The sequence below is a fragment of the Mustela nigripes genome, chromosome 6, assembly GCF_022355385.1.
Source record: "Mustela nigripes isolate SB6536 chromosome 6, MUSNIG.SB6536, whole genome shotgun sequence".
NCBI lineage: Eukaryota > Metazoa > Chordata > Mammalia > Carnivora > Mustelidae > Mustela > Mustela nigripes.
Genome location: NC_081562.1, coordinates 60,964,489 through 60,987,470, shown reverse-complemented (window position 1 = coordinate 60,987,470; position 22,982 = coordinate 60,964,489). Strand labels below are relative to the sequence as shown.

The window sequence follows — 22,982 nt, the reverse complement described above, 5'->3', positions numbered from 1 at the left end:
CTCACCCATACAAAAAGTAAATGTGTAGGGTTTTAAGTGGTATTGCATTGAAAGTATAAATCAATTTGGAGAGATTTAACATCTTTACAATATTAAGAATGTACCCGGTAAGTATGGTTGATTTCTTCATCTAGTTAAGTCTTGCTTTACATCTCTCTTTACAAGTTTAGATTTTTTCCCTGTGAAAGTTTTGCATATCTTTTGTTAGATTTATTCTCCAATTAAAAACATTTATGTCAATGGCAATTTGTAAATGTTATCTTTTCCTAAATTTTAACTAATATTTGATAAAATGTAAGTATTTCAAACTCTTATTGATTTTAACAATAATTCCATATTATCTTTTGAAATTTGTATGGACATAGTTATGCAGTCTGCAAAAATGATAGCATTTTTGTTACCTTTGTACTGCTAAGACCAATGTTAAAGCAAAGGGGTGATAGCAAGCATTTTTGTTTTGCTCCTGATTACAAAGAAGTTTTCAGTGCTTTGCCATTAAGTATAATGTTTTCTGTTCAGTTTTAGCTAAGGACATTCCTTTCTATTTCTGGAGTTTTTGAGAAACAAACTACTATTTTTCTATTATTTAATATAAACTATTATATATATTATATATTATTATATATAATCTAATATAAACTATTATTTATTTTGAAAAAAAACTACTATTTTCCATATCTTTTGATCATATAAAATTTCCCCTTTAATCTTTTTTACTACAGAGTCTTGACTTTTTACCTTGTAACTACTTACTTTACTGAATTCTTTTTATTCCATTTTTTTAATTCTCAAAGATTATTTTATTTGTTGTCTTATTCAAATGGAAAATAACAATATAATAAAACTTAAACATAGGGGTTTACTTATCAATATAAAGGCATTATTATCTTTTTTCCTGACATTAATGGGAATGCTTATAATCTTCCACTTTTTTTTAAAGTTTTTTATTTATTTATTTGACAGACAGAGATCACAGGTAAGCAGAGAGGCAGGCAGAGAGAGAGGAGGAAGCAGGCTTCCTGCTGAGCAGAGAGCCCAATGCGGGGCTCGATCCCAGGACCCTGGGATCATGACCCAAGCTGAAGGCAGAGGCTTTAACTCACTGAGCCACCCAGGCGCCCCTAATCTTCCACTTTTAAAAGTATGATGTTTATCTAAGTTTCCTTCTATTTGAGCTAACTAAAATTTTCTAAGAGGAATGGATGTTGAATATAATTAAATAGTACTTTTCTGGGTTGGCATTTATCAAAGTTATCATGCAATGCCTTTTTTAAGACTGATCTGCCATGTCCTCAGTGTTAACAATGTAGTTCAATAATGTTTAATAATTTTCTCCTCAATTTTATAAAGCTTCAAACCCATTTATCTTGTTCTGGTATTAGACTCTTTAAAATAAATTCCCAAATTTTCCATTAATATACACCGATTTAAGTCAAAATTTGCTAAGAAAGTTAAAATATGACTCTGATCATTATTCATTTCCACAGTGTTCATGTTTCTAAAGATACTCTTTGACTTTATGAATTTTATGGGTTTATTGTGTAGTATAAAACATTATTTTCTTTTCTCATTCATAGTTTAAAGAATGAAGATAATAATAGTAGTATGAGTACAATGTTAATCATGATTTATGGATACTCACCCATTCATTCATTCATTTAATGAATATTTACTGAACATATTTTATGTGTTGAAGTGGAAACTCCAGGGTGACAGCATGTACTCACTTCTCATGAAGATCAGCTGTGAACCCCAAGGCCTAAGTTCCGATGTACTCACCTTCACAAAGGTGAGTGGTGTCCATGAGGTGTCCATGCCTTATTCTTATATTGTCCAACAGTCGAGGTGAAGGATGAACTTTTATGATAAGCCTATAGTTTAGGGTAGACTTTCACCTAAATCGGTCTCCTATCTCATGGGTGACAGATTTAACAGGTCAGATAAAACAGCGCTGTTAAATATAACCCAATTTGGGACTGGGGACTAAGAGTAGTAGGTTTCAGGCCTCTGCAAGGATCTGATTTATGCAGATGGTAGTCCTGTGATTTATTTTGTTTAATAGCAGCATCAGCAGGATTATATTTTGTAGTATCCTCATATTACAGGTTCAGAGCAGCAGTTGGAAGGACCCAGATCTTAAATTTCTTAGAGAAAACCTCCAGATCATACTGATAAACATTCTAACTCCCTGCCAGGCACTGTTCTATGTGCTGGAACATAGAGGTAGACAGAAATCAGATTTCTGCCCTCAGGGAGTATATATCCTTTGGCAAGGACTGCACTGAACGCCTTATGTTAATCTTTTCATCCTTATAGGAAAGCAAAGAATTGTTTCAGCAATAGATTTAAAAAAACAAAAAACAAAAAAGGTTAATTGAATACGAGAATTTCAGCTCATGTTTATCTGATTCCCAACTCTTTGCTCTCATTGTAGATTATTTATAACAAATAGTCTTTCAACTTTGACTTAGCCAACAAATAGATTTTAGCATGCAATTCTTAGGAGGAATAAAGGCACTAAAATAAATTAAAATGACCCTTAGGAAAACATTTAACAGTATTTTTTATAGTCAGGGAACATAGTCCAAAGGGTTATACAGTAACCACAAGATCTTAAGCCTTAGATCCTATCTTAAAAATGTGTATAGAATTTATTCTGCTTCATAACGTATTCACCTTTTCATATGACATCAGTATTTTAAATTGCTTATCATTAGAAGCAACTGCTACTAACAGGTTTCCTAGCTATGTGTATGTGTGAATGAGCAATTGAGTTTATCAGTCTTGGAAAACTGGGTTGAATCCAGGAGGTCTGATCTTCCACATCAGGTTCAACATACAGACAGAGAACAGTAGTGTCTTTTTTTTTTTCTTCCTCAGATTAAGTGTTGTAATATTTTTTGAACTCGCATTTATATTAATATGTGATTGTGAGGGACAAAAATTTTTCACTGCTTTGTAAGCCACATCAGAATAACCACTGAGGAGAGGTGGAACGGCAGTTGAGAGAGTTTCTGAGGCAACAGGATGGAAATTTCAAGAGCATTATTTCTATTGCTGAAGTTGTTTATAACATTTTGTGGTTTGATAGAATACCTGGTTTACTAGTCAGTCTCTTTAATGGTCTGAGGGAAGTATTTCTCAAAAGACTTTATCTGTGAAGGAATTTGCATAAGAACATTCTTATTTTACCACTGACTCTGTAATTTTATCATATATATATAGAAGAGTTTCAAGTGACCTATACTCCCCATGAACGAATTACTTCATCTAACCTCCAAACTTCATTTTTGTTGTATTGACTTTGCATGTGTGATAAACACACTACTTTTTTTTTCTTTTTATATTAGAGTTAGTGATGGAGTGTCCAGCTTTGTGAGTCATTTTTACAATTCAGAGGGAACAATGACTTAATATAACTTTATCGCAATTTCTTTTATTCCATGAAGAAAAATAATAGTTCAATGTTGAATCTGTAATCTCTGAAATATCTGCCCAACACTTTCTCATACTTAAGTCTGTAAAGTGTGCTACCAAGGTAATTCCTACTTGGTTCTAAGCTTATACTGGAACAAAAAGTATTCAAACCCATATTTTTTACCCCAAACCCAATACCATTATGAAGTGAATTCATGAATAATCTTTGCTGATGCATCCTTGACATATAATTAAAAAAAAGTTCCTCTCTGTGCATTTTTTTTTAAAAATTCAAGATTGTCTGACATAAAAAGAGATGATGGCCTTGGCTGCACATGTATATACACGTGTGAACACAAAAAGTTAAGCTTCATGTTCTAACTTTTTTTTTAATGTTCAGTTAGCCAACATCATGTTCTAACTTTTTAAATAAAATAGATACTATGAAAGAATATCTCATGTTAATCCTTCTGGCTTTGATGTCCTGGTACCCTAATTTGAGATACATGGTTATAAGCATTTAGGTATTTTCTTGTTAAACATTTAGATATTTGGATATTTTCTTACCATATTCTTTCACCTAACCTGAAGACATTAGTTAAAAAACATCTGAGATTATCAGAGTATTAGGAGTTTCACATGTAGGATTTTTCACCATGTGAGAAATTACCATGTGATTTTGCTTAAGGTCCTAGAAAGAGCATGCAAGAAATCAATTTTGCTCTATATTGAACTCACTTATTAGTTCTGCCTGTGATCTCAAGAAAGTCAATTAGCTTCCAAGAGACTCAGTTGTTTCATCTATAAAACATAGGTGACGACTAAACCATGCCCATCCCCCAGGACTATTGGTAGAATTGAATTAGATAACATATGAAGAGTAATTGGAAATAGAATAATATAATGAAAATATTATTTCAGAAAGCTTACTATCAAATATATAAAGAAATGAATATATATGAGCCCCAAAGGTAGCAAACTACAGATAGCGGGATACAAAAGAAAACAAACGTGCAGATTTATGGTTTTTTGGAAAATGACTTGTGGTAAACTCTTGAAATCCAGAAAAGAGAAATTAGGTAACGGTTAAAACAAGGGGTAGCTTTAGGTTTATCATTCTTTCTTCTTTTTATTTTTTTTCTCTTTCTTCATTGTTTAGAACTTGGCTTACAACAAACAAACAAACGAACAAAATAAAAAAAACAAAACACCAAAAAACAAAAAATGAAAAAAACTGGTTTTCCAAGCTAAAGTTTGAAGCCTGCAAAGTTTATCTACAAGGTTAGCGAGCCTTATGTAAATGTCATCACAAGCACCTAACTCTGCATACAAACAAGAATTCTAGGCTCCATGGTCTTGACTATTACTAAGTAATTCTTTTACTTTCTTAGGGAGGCTACTTAGAAAAACCAACCAAATCGGAACAAATGGAAGAAAGGGACTAGAAAAATTTGATGGACTGGTCTTATTATGTGTGAGTATTAGGCCAGTGAAATGATATTCCAGGTTTCTATTCCCACTGACCACTCCCCAAAGCCAGCTTATTTTATTGATGGTATTAAACTGAAATCTTACACAAAGCAGGAAAATAAATCTTAACATGCAATAATATAGAAAAATCAATAGTGATAAATGGTGCCATAATTAAGGTAATAAAAATCTTTAAAATGTGAAAAAAAATATATTTAAAAATAAGAAATGACTTGAGTTGTGTGTAACTCACAGGGTGAGGATAGGCTGATGGAAGTCTCCATTGTGGGGTTAGCAGCTGTTGTGAAATAGCGCCATCTGGTCTACTCATCTTTTGTAACTAATGACTTCAGGCACTGTTGGTGGGTACATTGAACTTTCCAAATGCTCTTAACCTTTAGACTGATAGTCTCCCGAAGAGTTAAAGTATCTTTTTTAAAAAGCTAATAGCTAAGGTGTATCATGACTTGATATTTAGAGAAATAGGGCAAATTCTCAGTGTACCATATATAAACCCAAAACAGAGACTTTCCTATTGCAGAAATTTAGAAAAGCCAGCAAGCTATCCAACATTGTAATGAGTAATATTTCTGAAATATTATTTCAGAGTGTGACTGGGTCATGCAACTTAGGATATACAGTATTATAAAAGGTATTATACCTGCAGTTCAAAAAGTAGTTTATAAAGTCAATTTAGTTCAGATTTATATATATATATATTTTAATGGGAGACTCACAATGAAAAGGAAACTTCCACATGTTTGAATTTGCATTTCTCTTTGAAATTTGCTTTCCTAATTTAGGAGAAGTTGGACATCGTGATTGTTAATTCCTCCAGGTTCTATTGTTTTGTTTGTTTTTCTTGTGAGCATTTATTTCTGTGGATATCAGCGGTTCACCTAAGGCAAAGGAAAACTTTGACCCATGTTTGTGGGAGTACAATAATCCATGAGATAACAATTTACAAAGTATTAAAATAGCATCGAGAAAATTTAATGATGAAAGAATCCAGGGATCTGCATCCATGACCCATATTTTCTTTCTCAGTTTTGAAGAGAATCAGACAAAAGGCCACTGAACTGTGTTTTGAGACATATGAGCACAAAGAGTCTCATCTCGCCCTGTAGCCATGAAAAATAACTAAGGATGAATGACAGAAACACTGGAAGGTTCTGGCATTGTGTCTGCACACCGTAGGTGGCTCACAGACTGGCACTGTTAAGAGGAGTCCAGGAGCACTCTTTCCAGATGTCACCAACATTTCCAGTGGCATTATAGTTGTTCTTGTTGGGACAGTCATCATGCCTCCTCTGCATTTTTGAGAGGCCCCTCATAACTAAGATTGTTCTCTCTAAAGCTCAAAGTTCAGAGAATAAACTCTAGGCTGTTCTTTGTCAAGGGGTGGCCCATGATAGATATAAGGATGGGCAAGAGAATCCATGATGGCTTTGTGTGAAGGATCCTGTACATTTGGGACAAATGCAACTAGTTAAGTCAAGTAGACTGTCTCGCTCCAGAATTTAGACTGGCGAATACTGGTCAATGGGCAAAGAGGTAGAGTAAACAGAGTAGAAGGTCTTTGTTTCCACCGGAAACTAGCCAGGTCCCATAGGTTTCTGAGCTTTGTTAGGTTATAGTTTGAGTCCATATATATACCCTTTCCTCTAAGGATATTGGATAGAATCTCTGGTTCTTGCTACCAAAATACCTCACTAATGCAAATATATCAAGTTGTCTTCAGTTTTAGCTGAAGAGCAGGAGATCTTACACTTACTAAACAAAAGAATCTGTATGGTGGCCAAATGGAATATCTGGGAATACATGAAAAATTTCCTCTCACATTTTTGGAGCAGAAAATGGATGAAGTAAAAAGCATGATCTGTATTTGGGGAGGGAGGTAGGCAGGGAAGTTTATGCTTAATGATCCCAGTCTGGTCTGTGAAATAGGTTATCTGTTTCTAAGGACAGCTAACCCGAGGTTTAAAAGTGATTGAAAATTCTAAAATAACCCATTCGGACAGCATTTTAATAGATCGTTGCTTTTGTTGCCTAGCAGTGGGCTCTGCAGAGATATTACATGAGAGTATCAATTTCAGGAACAGAGTCATGAGACTTTCTTGATCCTGTTCAACAGCACTTGGCTATAAGGTGAGTAGAAAAAAGTAAGGGAAGCAGAGAAGGGAGTTGGCAGTCCTCTGAAAAACCTTTGTGTCCAGTAAACCAATTTTATTCTTATTCTCATTTTCCTCTAAATACCATTAAATGTAATACAATTTTTAAGGCCATGTGGAGTATAGTGTCTTTGGAAACTCTCATGATCAGTTCTTAACCCGGACTGTGAATACCCAAGAATAAGGTAGGATCCTATATTGTTCATAAATTGAGTACTCTCTTGGAGAGGCAGTAAAAGCCATTTCTTTCTTTCAAGTCTCAAACAATGTCAAGAGGGCAGCCTCTTAATGCTAATACTGCAGTTGGGACTAGGGTACTTAAGGAGCCACACATGCTGTGTCTCAGATGACTCAGTCCTCATTCATGACCCAGATCTGTGAGCTTGGTGGTGGTAGTGGTGGAGGGCAGATTTTCTTATCTTATTTTTATTTCTACCTTATAGTAACAACAGAATAAACAGTGGCATAAAGCATTTTTAGCCCATCAGAAAAAAGAAAACAAGGCCTTTAAATATACAGGAGCACTCATAAGTATATTAAAAGAGTTAATACCACTTGCTGAAGTACCAACATTAATGCTAAAGCCATTACATAACTTCATTTCTCTTTTAGTAAATTATGTGCACGTCTACACTTCAAGTACCTCCCTAAGTTCTGAAATCCATGTGATGTCAGAGAACACAGCTTAAGATAACAATATTATTTACATAGAAAAGTAAACAAGTGCACATAATTTCTAACATTTATTTTAATCATGTGGATCATGCCATTTGAATTTCTACTCTTGTTTTTAATTTTTCAGGCTTCTTTTATAAAGTCACTCTATACATTAAGTTTTGACAAAAGAGATATTCTACAATCAGTTGTAAAAATTTTAAGTAATTTAAAAAAATGGTTAAGAATCACAGTCATGGTTAATTGAGGTTTCTTGAATCTCCGGAACAGGTTCTTCACCCGGTTGTGTGATAGAAAAGATCCTCAGCACTTGATTTACATTTGCTACCAAGGAGTTTAGAGAACAGGTTGAAAGGCAAACTCAAAACACATTAAATCGTATCTAAAAATAAAGGTGTATGATTGAGATTATAAGATAAAATATATTACTGAGACAGACTCTTAGAAGTTAAAGGGAGAGTGAGTCTCATGCTTCCGTGAGAGAAATCTCCTTTCTCTGAGCAGAAAAGGGGAAAACAGAGAGAGAGGTTCAAGGCATCTGGTCAGGGGCCAAAACAGAAAAAGGAAAGAGAGTGACTGTTTTTTGAGTCATTAGTCAAATTACCCCATGGTGGTCCCCCAGGGCAGCAATTATAGCAGATCTTAAACCAAACTTCCAGGGGGCATGGCCTGCAATCCCTGTACCAACAGATGAAAGATTACTCCAAACTTTGCTGTGAAAGAGAGCAGAAAGCAAAGCGGTCAACGCTCCAAGGCAAGACACTTTGCTCTTTATTGGTCCTTCAGGATAATCACAAATCCTTATCACAGTTTCTCAAGCACGTGATGTGTGACAAGGGGGTCTTAGCGGGAATTAGAAGGAGCTATTTACAGGAAAGATACGATATGCTAATCTGCCTGTTCTATGAGTTCTGCTAAACACAGCCTAAGGGACAATGCATACATCCGCTAGACCACCATGAGGCTGTTTGGGCTAAGGAGGCTTCAGGGAAGGCAACTCTGTGGCTTTCCAATGGCAGAGTGGTCCCGCAGGCCTATGTCCTCTGAAACCTTCCCTCACCCTCATCAGCTTCTGTGTTACATTTTAGCAAGATGTATGTATGGCTGATTTTCTGCTCTACATGAACCCCCCAAATGGCACAAAGATAACAGTACTGGGAAGGGACATCTGTCCTCCATCAATGCTAGGGATAGTCAGGATATGAGGATTATTTCCTGAGAAAAGATCTACTTTGTTCAAACTGTAGCCAGACTGGGCTCTAAGGATACTTTAGAAAACTATGGTCTGAATTATGAACCAGCCTATCCCAAGAGCCTGCATATGAGAGAGATGGTTTTCATCACAAAGCATAGAATTTAAGACTCCACACACTGGAGCATAACCCCCTGGATACATATTGTGGTTCTCTCTACAGCTGGCTATATCCTTTGGCAAATTACTTAGCATCTCTGGGGTCTCAATGTCCTAATCTAAAAATATACATTAAAATGATATTATCTCACAGATGTGTTTTGATGATTAAACAAGTTACCATATAAAAAAGCACTTAGAATAGGGCCTGACACATAAGAAGTACCATGTTAAATGTTAACCATTGCTATATAACATTTATACACTTAATGTTTGATGTTTACATTGCATTTTCTGTTAAACTTTTAAATATATCTTAAGGGGAATAAAACTTGTTTCACATTCAGATATATTTGAAAGTGGAAAAATGGGAATATGTTCCTGGTTTTACTTGGAAGAAACTGGTATAACCAACCAGTATATTGGGGTGATCTACTAGACAGCATGTAATTAACTAATAAATTAAGTATAGCAGGAAATAGTACATGTTCCATAGAACTGTAAAAGAAAAGACTAGTCTCTACTACAATAATCTGAAAAGGTTTCATGGATGAGGGTACAAATGGTCTAGGATCTCAAGGGATAGGTAGAACTGTAAGGTCAGACTCCCCTCTCTATCCCAGTAATTTTATGATTTCTTGGAAGCACTTCTTATTCATTAAACAGACAAAAGAAGAATGAATGTATACTGAGAAAGTAACCTACACAGAAGAGGACTCATTTGGGAATTATGGAGGTGGGGTGGATAAACCTTGATAAAGACAATCAGATCATAAGGTTCTGAAAAGTAAGAGGTAGGAAATGGCGAGTCAAAGACAATTATTGAACAGAGAAATGATGTGCCCTTATTTAGGTGACTGGATGCTTTTCAAGTCTGCAATGGAGAAAAAGTTTTTTATCATAAAGTTGTATAAAGAAGTTTAATTAACAGAACATACTATATAACATCTGAAAGTGAGAAAATTGGCCTGGCAGAGATATGCAGGCAGGATAATGAGGTCTAGCTCACTGCCAGGAGATTAGTGGCTTAAGATCTGCTTCCTATATTAGTTCACAATATCTTGACTAGGAAGAGGAGATAAGTCAATGTAGGCAAGCTCATCCATATCTAAATCATCCATATTCTCTCTTTACAGATCTGGATGTATCAGTTGAAGTCAGGAAATGTGGAGGGTTGGAACTCTGGCAGAGAGATAAAGCATATCTACATTTTTCCTGTGGCTAGGGCCTGAAAGAGTTTTTCTTCCTCCATATATAGTTTTGTTCTTTTCTTCCTTTGCTTTAAATGATAGTAGGGACTCTTTGTAAATTATCTAAATAATGACACATCAAACACAGGCTTCAGCCTGATCACGTTTCCAGGCTCTACCTTTTCTGGACCTCTCCATGTTCCTCCTCTGTCTCCCCCCTGCTCCCACTGACATGTCAATCATTGTGCCTGTTGTGCAGCAGCTCACTTTAAAGAAAGGCATCCCACTCAGATGCTAATGGAATAGACTGAGGGGGCTATTTTTGGTACCATGTGAACTTAGGATGGAGTTAACTGGATTGGGGGTGAGCAGCTAGAATGAAAGTCTGCTGATGAGATTCCAGAGCTCGCTGTTTTGAACTCCAAACGGCATTCCAGGCTCTGGGACCAAAGACCTTCTACTCTTCCCGAGGCAGGTTGTCAGCCTTTCCCTGGGATTTCTCACACAAATCCTCTGTCCCCATTAGTTGAGGCAACTTGAGAGTTCCTTATCCATAAAACAAGGGATCTGAAATACTTAACAAAAATCTTCAAGGTAGTGTCTTTGGCCACAGATGATTGTTAACTAATGCACATAGCTTTCTAAGTGGACATAAGCAAATGCTTCTTTCAGAGATAACTTTTACTATTAAAGGCATTTTTAAAGACTCAAAAAAACCCCTACCAGACTCCACTAAAGAGACTCTAATGATAGAATTTCAGAAACAAATTAGGTAGCAGGAAGGTATATTTTTGGCAAGGGGTCTGCCTGGTGTTCCTTAATTATATTTTTTAGTTTCCAGTATTGAATGTTGAAAAACCCTAGACCAGGGAATTAAAGTCCTAGCAAGGGGTCCTAATCCTAGCTCTGTTTCTTACTACTACTTTAATTGTGGGCAAGACATTTAATTCTTTGAATCTGTTTCCTCATTTGCATATTTTTTGTCAGAATAAATAAGGGCACTTCCGGTTCTAGTATTCTATAATTATGCCATATTGCTTCTACTCGCTCACAATTGCAGCTTATCAATTAGAGTTCACAAAACAGGGATTCTTTGCAGAAGGGAAATTCATCAAGTATGTAGGATGTCCCAATTAGTTCTCATTATTTCATTGTAATAGAGAATTCTCACTACACATTCTGGAAGGGTAGGGGGAGAAAAAGTAATAATTGGGTGGGATTTTAGTGTAAATACTGTTTTCCTCAGAAGGACAAAGCATACATCCATTAAAAAGAATATAATTTGTATTAATAAATTTCTGGTTAAAATGATCAGAGCAATTAAAAATAGACTCAAATAAGATTCAATATTAAGAAGTTATAGGTAAGAGCACTGTATTTCTCTACTTAAACTACTTACTATGATAATAATTGTGGCTAACACTTATCGAGTACCTAAAATTTGCTAGCAATTATGCTATCCATTCAAAGATTGAAGTTCAAAGGAATATTCTATTATCAAGTGCACCACCTTTTTGACAATGATTTTGAGTCCAATAAATATTCACTGTATTCTGCCCAGACTCTTACTTTGATGTGCATTAGTGTTTTCCCAGACTTGCTTAATAAAAAATAGATTAAAAATAGAAAATAGTTACCAAATATTCCAGTATTTGTACTGCCTTAGAGATGAAAGTAGCAAGTCCGTATCTCATCGTAAGTCTCTTTTCCTAAATTATTTTCCTGGACATAGTTCAAGTAGAACAACCAATTTATTTATGTCAGCCTTGCTCTTTTTAGTGACCTCGTATTGACCAGTGTTTTAGATGAAGAGGCTGGGTAGCAAACAATAGCATGCCACAGAAACACTGACTAAGGCCTTCCGCTCCACATTCACATTTCTCCCTTTCCATCCCCTCAGAAAGAAGACACAGGATAGTTCTAGATATGACAGCTTTATACCAATGATTGTTCACTCTGAAATCATCTCAAACGTGAAACCCATATCTGTGGCCCTTGAGCATATGCACACTCATACATTCACAGCTAATCTTACTTGGTAAAATGACTTGTTGCTTCCAGTTCTGTGTCTTGTGGACGGAGATTATTATACACGTATTTCAGGTCTTGGATTCCACTCAGCTCAGGCAATCCTGCATGTAGCATCTTAGCAAAGCAAACAAAACCAAAGCAAAAAATTCAGAATAAATCTAAATAAAATCTTACTTAGTCAAGTTTGGTTAAGCTTACTTGGTTAATTCTACAAATACATATAAACTTAAACTTAACATAACATAACAGTGTCTTTCAGTTTGTAAATATTAATGGATATAATTCATGTTTTTTTTAACTCCTTGTGTTTGCTAACAAAAGCAACAAAACAGTAATAAGAAGAACCAATAAAGTTGTCAAAGTGCTTGCAGATTAATAATTTAATTTGATCTTCACCATAAACCAGTGAAGTAAGATTATCCTCACCCTGTCTTCTTGTAGAAGAGGCATATTCAGCACTGGACAGTAGAATAATTAGGATTCTAGTGTCAGAATTTCTGGACCTACTATGTAAAATCTGAATAATCATGAAAAGAATCTCTTAAGCTCTTGAAACTCCATTTCCTTTTTAAAAGTAGAGATAAGAATACCTAACATGTTCTACGTCAATCAAATGACTTAATGAATAAGAAAAAGCTTATTCTTATAAATTGTTACACAAAAATTATATTGTAATACCCATTTTAAAGAAGAAAAACTTAATCCCCCAAAAGTGTAAGTGGGGTGTCCAGATCAAATGGTGTAGAAGTACAGAGTGTACAACTCATCCCTATGTTTCATGAAAGAATGTAAGATTCTTTCATGACTATGTGACTCGTACTCTAAGAATACAATTTTTCCTAGTTAAGTGGTGATTCTATCTGTTAAAAATTATTAAAAAGGGCACCTGGGTGACTCAGTTGGTTAAGCAACTGTCTTCGGCTCTGGTCATGATCCTGGAGGCCTGGGATGGAGTCCCATATTGGGCTCCCTGCTTGGCAGGGAGTCTGCTTCTCCCTCTGACCTCTGCCCTCTCATGCTCTCTCTCTCAGTCTCTCTCTCTCTCTCTCTCTCAAAAATAAATAAAATATTTTAAAAAATTATTAAACCAAAGAAGTAAAGATAGAATTATACAAAGTCTCATATATTTATTTTCCAGCCAACACTTGGAAACATACTGTGTTTATATTATAATGTAGACTGAAGGGATAATACTCTTTTTTAATTATAGGCAAAAATAAAGAAAATGTTTTTTGAGAAATAAAGAAAATGTTTAAATCTGAAATTTAAACTTTGAAAAAGAAGAAGAAAGAGGAAGAGCATGAGGAGGAGGAGGAGAAGGAGGAGAATGTCAACAGTACCTTCATGACTAAGATGATAAACTATTTCCCGCTCTGGAATAGAGGCACTCTTACTGTAGTGGGAAGTTAAGAACAATGCTATTAATGCTAAAAATAAAGGGTAAAGTGAGAATAGGTTTAGGAAGGATGGGTGAATTGTGATTGACTTGATGAAGTTCAAGTGTGGAAAAAAAATGGATTTGAAACTGTTTTCCTTTCCTACTGTCCCCACCCAGGCAGAGGCAACAGCATATATCCAGGAGAGAAAGACATCTCTTTCATTAGTTCACAAAAAGAATTCCAGAAGAGCTTCTAGAACATAAGATCTCAAGATATAGGCCTAAAGAGGTGAGTAGGATAGGATCTTTTAGCAATATAAAAGTTTTGTACTTTATCCTAAAGGCAAGACAGCTCTTTTGGTATTTTTAAATGGGCCTGAAAATAATTGAACTGTGTTTTAAAAAGATCATCATTGTTATTTATGGAAAGTGTATTAAAGGGAGGCCAAATAAAAGACTAAAGTATGAGAATGTTTAGGAACAAAGAAAAAAGATAAGTTACTGGATTTTAAAGATAAATAGGAAGTCGAGTTGGGTGATAAATTGTATATATTTGGAGGGCTGAGTAGAATCTAAAGCATATAGCTTTAAATACAGATTTGAGAGTCGTTAACATATAAATGGTAATTAAAACCATGAAATGGATCAGGTAGTCTTGGAAAGTTGTTAAGTGCTTCTCCTCATGGATGATCAAAATTCATGATATCTAATTTTGAGCAAATTCTCTTCTCCCATAAACTTTTTCCTGTTTTCCTATTTCCTTTTTCCTATTTCACAGCACCATTTAAACTGCCACCAATGTCCACCTACCAAGAACTTCATATCCTCTTGATTCCCTCTTCTTCCTGACTCCCAATGTCAGATACATTATTCTCCAAAAACCACCTCAATAGTCTCTTGTATTCATTCCCTTTCCCACTGGAATTACTATCCTCACTCAGCTCCTTGTCTTCATTTTCTTAGATAACTTGAATAGCCTTTTTCTAGTTCTCTAATCCCTCTCTTTCTACTTATATAACTTGAGTTATCTGTTTTAAGTCTGAGATAGATGATGGTACTCTCTTCACTAAAAGCAAAGAAACTTTGAGGTTCTCAGGTGTCTATATATCAAAGTCCAAAATCCCCATTCTGGTCATAAATGCCTTTTATAATCTAACTGTTATCTGTCATTTCATCAATTGCTATCTAGGTCTCCTTTGTACTACAGACTAGTACATTTGATTACCTCTATTTCCAACACATGTCATGCGCATGCTCTTTGAGCTTCCACACATACTTAAATGTTTCTCTCAATCAAGATTCCTTTCCTTTCCCTCCTTATCTACTGAAATTCCTTTTGAAAGTGCAGCTTAAATATGTCTCTCTTCTTGAAGCACCACAGATTTTCTTGATATGATTTAATTACTGCTTTCTTTGCACAGTAATGCAATCTCTGTCGCACCGCTTTCAAGTACTGTTTTGTTCACTTATATGTTTATCACATTCACTCTGAAGCCCTTTGAGGACAAGAAATGAGTAATTTGATGTTAAATTTTTAATATTGCCAAGCACAGAGCCTTGCAAATAGAACTTAATGTCTGTGAAGTAATACGTGTATGCATGCGTGAATGAGCGAGTGAATGAATGAAGGAATGAATGAAAAAAATGTCTGGCCTTATAGGGTACTAAAAGCCTAGAAATAGCAAGTTCAACCCTGACTTTTAAATTTAAAATCGACCATAGAGAGGTATATTTCCAGCAGCAACAACAGTCTAGATTAGGCTTTATCTTTTCAGTTTTGTACTTAGAGTTCTAGAGACTCTGACAGTCCATCTGCTAAGAAGAGGCTACTTACCTAGGCCTGAATTGCTTTGCTTTCTGGTTTCTCTGGATACTCAGAATTCACACCTGCTTGCTTATAACCCCGTCAAATATTTTCTTGGGAAGTACACTCTGTGCTTACTACTTCTTCTCCCCAAACCCCCATTGTACACCGACTACCAAGTTCAGATGGCTTCAAAGTAGATAAACCCAGTTCTCTCCTTGTTATGTGGTTGGTTAAAGGTAACAAGTGCAAACTTTGCCTCTGTTGAGAGAGGAGACTTTGAGTATTGTGACCCTGCCATCAGAGTAAGGACAACCTCATTTTGGGGTCCACTTAGTCATGTCAGTTCTCTGACTCACATAGATGTGGTTCAAGTACCTCTTAGCCTAGGGTAATAACTTTAATTGGAGCAATAAGAAAAGGAAATGGTGGCTAGGCTAGTATAGGTAATGAACAGATACAGGTGATAAACAGATAAGTTCCTTTTTTAAAAAACTATTTTATTAACATATAACGTATTATTTGCCCCAGGGATACAGGTCTGTGAATCATCAGGCTTACACATTTCATAGCGCTCACCATAGCACATACCCTCCCCAATGTCCATAACCCAACCACCCTCTCCCTACCCACTTACCCCCCAGAAACCCTCAATTTGTTTTGTGAGATTAAGAGTCTCTTATGGTTTGTCTCTTTTCCAATCCCATCTTGTTTCAGGACAGGAAGACTTGTAAAGTTTCAGCTTCTGTTCTCCTCCTACTAAGTCCAAAGCTATTTTGATAGTTATGCTTAGGGAAGCAGACACACTTTGCCACCACATGAAACAGTTAGAAAGATTTCTTCTGGGAAATATCTGATATAATAATGGGTGTGATAAACATTTTAAACTGGGTGAATGGTCCCTGTGTTCTTTGGGAGCCTTCCATAATAGCTGATATTGATTTTTTAATGAGAGAAAAGCTGATGAAATACAGGCTTTTATGTTAGTGAATTCAGCCAGCAATACTCTTGGGTCTCCTATAGATGTTTTGCTTTTAAGCAAGATGGGAATTCCGTGGATTATTTTTTCCCTGCTTCTCCCAGGGGTAAATAAAAAGGACTGTGGATATCTGGAAATATGCTGCTCTCAACAATGAATGGGCCATTAACTCCAATACTAGACTCACCGAACACTTGTGACTCATAATCCTGGATACTGACCATTCACATAAGATAGAATTTATGACCCATGTCAATTATTTCTCAAGTTGTAACTGGGTCATGGAGTAGTAGATTGAGTTCTTTAAAAGAAGTTAATACAACAAGAGTCCGTTTGAGAGCGAATTGAGGGAAATATTGATTACCCATATAGGCAGAAAATAATCCTTCACAGATTTAAATTCAGTTTTTATTTCATAGGAAGCTACGCCAGAGAAAATGTCCTGAAATTTTTACTGATGCTTTGGTTATCAACAGAATCCCATAAGAAAGAAACCTCAAAAGCAGAGACTGGAGAGGTAAAAGTTCAGACACAGAGGGAAAAACATACTATTGTTTCACATGTATTTATTCATTGGTCTAATTGGTTCACATTGCTTCTGGTTTGTTTCAATTTCTGTGAGTCTAAATCTAAGATTATTTGCTTAATCTGAATTAGTGCTCTTTACTGCCAAAATTTACTCCTTAGTCTATAAGTCAAGACTTGAATAATTAGAACATAGGAAGATTGTTATTTTGGGTGCATGATGTAACAGAAACCTTCAACATTTGATTTTAATATAATTTTATAAAAAAATTACTTCCAATATTGATTAAAACAGCATCTACTTCTTTTAAATGAAAAAAAAAACCATTATATAGTTTTTTGTTTGTGTGTATTTTTAGAGAGAGTGTGTACAGGTGTAAGTGAGGGGAGAAGAGAGGGACAGAGAATCTTAAGTGGACTTCCCACTCAGCATGGAGCTCACATAGGACTTGATCTCACAACGCTGAGATCATGACCTGAGCTGAAATCAAGAGTTGGATGCTTAACTGGACTGAGCCAGCCAGGTGCCCCTAAACTCTTTACTTTAGTAACTGTTTTATATATTATGACACATGTGCTTTTCTTTTTAGATAGGTAGAAAAGTTTATTAAACAAGAGAAAAAAGCCCACCAATAGATTTTTCAATCAAGTTTTTCAAACAGCTGTCATTTCACATTATTTTGGCATGCTCACTTTTGTTATTCAGCATACTTTTAGTGTCACCTGAGAAACACCATGATCTGTATTTGTGCTTTTCTAATTTGGGTTATTTTTAAAATGTCTGTGGCTTGTTCAAGTAGTTGTTAGAATATGGTACTTACTACTTGTATGTAGTTATTTATAACATTATAGACATTTAAAAATGCTAGATACCTCATTTATTGTATACATGAATTTTATCTTCCTTATCCTATTGAAAATTTTAAGGCTGCCTAGGTCTCATATTTTAATGTATCCTCACAGTTTTGGCATACAGTAAATACTCATGAACTCATGGATTCATGATTTAGAGCCTGTTAGAGCCTCAAAGAATATTAGAATGATACTACCTAAATATTTATATGTAAGTGGAGTCAAGTTCATAGAGTTAGACCTTGAAAAGTTTCCTTTGTGGTATGAAAACGGATTATGAGCCATAAGCCATCTCACGATTACAATATGGCCTAATAGAATTGGGAGATAGAATGCAAATCTACCAGTATGAATCACTGGCTATTATTAGAAGAGCCAACTTGAAAATTCTGGAGATGAGCAAAACTTTATATGTCTAGTTCATACATAAAGAAACCAAAGTGGCTTTATACATAATAGATGACATGTTTATAATATTTTTAAAAATATCTATTTTTTAAGTCAGAGTAAGGTGCCTATGTTGTTTGAAAGTTAAAACAAGGATCCAGGGGCGCCTGGGTGGCTCAGTGGGTTGGGCCTCTGCCTTCTGCTCAGGTCATGATCTCAGGGTCCTGGGATTGAGCCCCACATCTGGCTCTCTGCTTGGCAGTGAGCCTGCTTCCCCCTCTCTCTGCCTGCCTCTCTGCCTACTTGTGATCTCTCTCTCTCTGTGTCAAATAAATAAATAAAATCTTTAAAAAAACAAACAAACAAACAAGGATCCAGTCATATCTTCATTGCAATAAGGTCAACATTTATTCAGCACTATCCAATAGAACTTTTCTGCAATGTTGGCAATGTTTTATATCTGTGTTGTCCAATATGGTATCACTAACCATGTGGGGCTATTGAACACTTAAAATGTGGCTAGTGAGACTGAGGAGCTGAATTTTAAAGTTTCGTCAATATTAACTATTTAAATTTAAATAACCACACATACTCTATGTGACTCTGCTCTTTTGGATTAATAAGGATTTCATATAATAAATTAACTGAACCCTACAACATGACAGGCACCGTGCTAAGTGCTTTATATTAATTATCTAATAGGGTTATTATGAAATATAAATCAATTAATACACATAAAACACTTAGTATAATGTTCATGCAAAACATTCACTATTAGGTTATTTATTCATCAGTCCTACAAAATAGATGCTGTTATCTTCATTTGATAGATGAGAAGCATGATCTTATTGGAGTTAAGAAATCTGTGCCCTTAAAAGCATCTAATAGAATTATTGTTATCTGAAGGTTCTAAACCAGCTATTTTTTATGATTGCTTTGACTCCAAACACCATACTGACTTACCAAAGGTGCGTTTCTCTCCTATATTTTGCAACACTTCCTAGTGTGTATGTGCCTAAAGGAATCCCCACATCCTTCTCCTAGAAGATATTTCTATCAGATCCTTCTCTTCTCACCATGTATATCTAGTCTTCATCTCTTTAACATTGGGCAGTGGAATGAAACTTAAATTTTCATATGGGATCATGACTCAGTAGACCCAATGTGTACCACTAAATACAGTTGAGGTCCTAAGAAGCTGTCTTATATCTTTGACCCCCAGTTTCTTAATGTGGAAAAAGGCAGAGATTGGGAGGGGAGCCAGGAAAAATCCTTGCCTGGTCTACATCATTGGGTTGCTATAATGTGTAAATGAGACAGTATTTTTTAAAGTACCTTTGAAAAATCCTTAAGCACAATACAACTGATAGAATATTCTAAATTACTGTCCTTAATCTAGTATTTTTAAAAGTACTTTAGAAAACTCCTTAAGCACAATACAACTGATAGAACATTCTAAATTACTGTCCTTAATCTTTAATCAAAATATACCAAGATAACCTCTCAATACATCAATTTTATTGTGAATAGAAATGTTTGAGAAAATAACTGTGAACTAATGGAATGAATTATTTAAAAATGTATTTATAAGTTATACAATGGTACTTTTAGTTTGTTCATTCCTTTCTGGTTTGAATAACTCTTTGGGGAATGCCAAGCCATTAGCAAAAATAGACTACTCAAAGAGAGACATAAATGAAGCTTATTATTTTTGTTGTTTCCCCAAGGGACTTACCATTTCTAACAGGTTCAAGAGCAGTTGACTGTGCCTTCTGACAATATTATAAGCTTGACAACAAAGCTCCACAAAATCTTGGAAATGCTGTGGGTTTTTCCCACCCTCTGTAATAAAGTACTCCATCTCTGAAGTGAAAATAAAAGGTGCTCGATCCCTGCAAACCAAAAACAATAACAACCATAAGCAGGAGGACAAATGGTAGGTAGAGCTCAATTAGGCAGTAACAGCAACTTATTTTCATTTGAATTTTTTATGTTATTTTCTCTCAACTCTAAGGACTGGAACCACCTCCTTTATGGAAAAGCTGGAAAAACTTGCTAATTGTAGGCTTTGAATAGCTTAGTTGGGCTTCAACAGAGAAGGAAGAACAGGTTATTTTGCATAGATTCATATGGTCTTAAATATTTAATTCCAAGTTATATGTGATGGAAATATTATCCATTAAAATTAATCTAAGGCCAATTAATAACAAAGGCAATTTTACAGAAACTATATTGCTAAATTGTTGCTAAATTTTAAAATAAGAGAACAGACCGTATATTTGAACTTATGTTGTTGTTTTTAAGTTTTCTTTTTTTTTTTTTCTTAGAAGATATTGACTCTTTAGGGAAAAGGTTTCAGGTAATAGCTAAGATATATAATGACAAATTCTTTTAGAAGGCAATTTTTGAATAAAGTTAAATTCACTGTCATATGCTTTGTAAGGGAAATAAAAGAAACCTGTTTTTTCATTTCACACTAAGCTCAATAAAAATACTGATCAGAAAGAAGGAAATATGAGCAAACCAATGTGAATTGGTAGGTTAATAATATTACCTCCTGTAGTCCCACGGTTGAATAGGAAAACAAAGGACCAGAGTAATGGTCCTGTTTTCTCTATTTTTGTCATTTCTTTCTCATGTTCTTTGAGACATGAAGAGACCCAAGATGAAACAAAAGCATTTCTAAGAGATTAGCAGAGGAAGGATTGGAAACACTTCTCTGTGATGTGAAAAACAATGATGAGACAAACCATGCTAATACTGATTTGACTTACAGTCCTCTAGAAACATTTGAGATGAGAATACAGTTTTGGGTAAAACATTGTTTTTTAAAAGTAAAAATTTGAGGTGAATTGAAATAAAACATTTTAAAATTTGAGCCTAGCAGCCTAGATATAATTGAGGTTAGTCTAAGCAATAATTGAAAAAAGTCATGGAGTATTGAGAAAGCTGCTTTTAAAAAAATGATCATAATAATGATTATGTTCTGTATTGTTGGGTGCTTAGCATTTGAATAAAAATATAATGCAGTGGAAAATCTTGCTAATCTGATAGACCTCTTAGAATTGTGGATATTCAAATTGGAAAGCTACAACCCAGGCATTCTGTAGGTGATCTGGACCAGTAGAATCTGATTACAGGCAAGTATTTTAAGAAAGAAAGAAAATAAATAATGTACCTCTATTTGGTTGTGATTACTTTATTTATTTTAGTGATGCATGCTACCATTGACTGTCCAGAGGGGAAGCTGGTATAATAATATATTCAATCATTCAGTCATTCTTTATATTCAATCATTCAGTCATTCTTTCATTCAACAAAATTTACTGAGCACCTAGATACTGAGGAATGTGTCTTAAGAATCAAGTCCAAATTTTAAAATGTTTGCCTCATATCCTTTTATTTTTGGCCTTCATTGACTTATCCAATTTATATGCTATGAATTTACTTTACAGCCCTGTGTTTTAGTCAAACTGGAAATGGAGCTATTGAAAACAGGAGATATACCATGGGTTCTAATCCCGGACCTGCTGTATCTCAATTCCTCCTCTCTGAGGTCGGTGAGTAATACCCAGCTCTTAGAATTCCTGTGAAGATTACTAAAAAAAATGTACACGAATGCCTGACACACGGAGAGGCTACACACTTGGGAACTGCTCTGATTAAAAGCACTATGCAGAGGGCACAGACTGTAGCCCTTGTCAGTCAGGTTTTCAATCGTGTTCTAGCACTTAATACTTCTGTGATCCTGGGCATGTCTTACTTGTCCTCTCCATGTCTTAATTTCCTCCTCTGTAAAATAGAGACAAGGGCACTTGACTCTTAGGACTTGTGAGAAGATTGTTTGTTAAAGCATATAAAAGTATTAGAACTCATAGTCTGGCACATAGTGAGCATTCAACAAATGTTAAATACTTACTCGTCCTCCAACTAATAAAAATAAATGGGTTCTCAGAGCTGAATCTTGTCATAATTAAATCTCCCTCTTTCTTTAAAAATGCTTAAATGTCCATCCTTCCTTCAAAGTTTAATTTACTCTCAGCAACTCCATGTAACCTCTTTGTATGCATAAACCCTTAAGTGGACCTTTGAATTTGGTAGCAGTCAAAATTTTGAAATAATTTTAAGAGAGTCTTAAATTGTATAACTTCCTGAAATTTTCTTTTCTAATGTGCTACAGATTCTTTTTTTCTTTCATATGCTTGATCAAATAGAATTTCCCTTGGAAAGTTGTAATTATGCTCGAGTTCATGTGATAACATATTTCCTCCTTCCATGGTAAGCACCATTATAAATCAGATGAAGAAACACCACAGCAGAAAGTCAAATACATAAAAGAATCATTTCTGAATTGGAGAAAATATAAACTAATAGTAATATTGAAGGACCCAATCCTGGCTGTGTTTAAATATTTCCACAATCTAAATTTTCAGTGGGTCCAACAAAATAAAATGCTACCTTTTTTTCTATATGACTCACAGGACTCACTTCTGGCCAATTTTTAAAATGACTTAGACTAAAATTTTTCTGTAAATGGAAAGAGGCTGCACATGTGAAACAGAATCCTATCCCAACCATACAAGCTGTTAAGAGTCGTAGCTGGGATGTGCTTTATCAGTTCATTCAAATGCAAACCTAATCCAAGGTCGCAGAATTAATGTATTGGAGACTCTATCTGAAGTTTAAGCAATACTTACAAATCTGAGATATAAATTGGTTGTGGCAAGAAAGCAGATTAGAAACTATTTGATC

At 35.1% G+C, this 22,982-nt stretch overlaps 1 protein-coding gene across 1 annotated transcript in view; it reads right to left on the bottom strand.

The window, feature by feature from the left end:
- PIK3C2G (phosphatidylinositol-4-phosphate 3-kinase catalytic subunit type 2 gamma) overlaps positions 1-22,982 on the bottom strand; it is a 325,900-nt gene that overhangs the window by 74,843 nt on the left and 228,075 nt on the right. Inside the window, exons 24-25 of the mRNA XM_059404484.1 lie at positions 19,966-20,122; positions 12,310-12,419 (exon numbers count right to left, since the gene is read on the bottom strand). Of these exons, the coding sequence (XP_059260467.1) occupies positions 12,310-12,419; positions 19,966-20,122 (267 nt within the window). The remainder of the gene's footprint in view (positions 1-12,309; positions 12,420-19,965; positions 20,123-22,982) is intronic.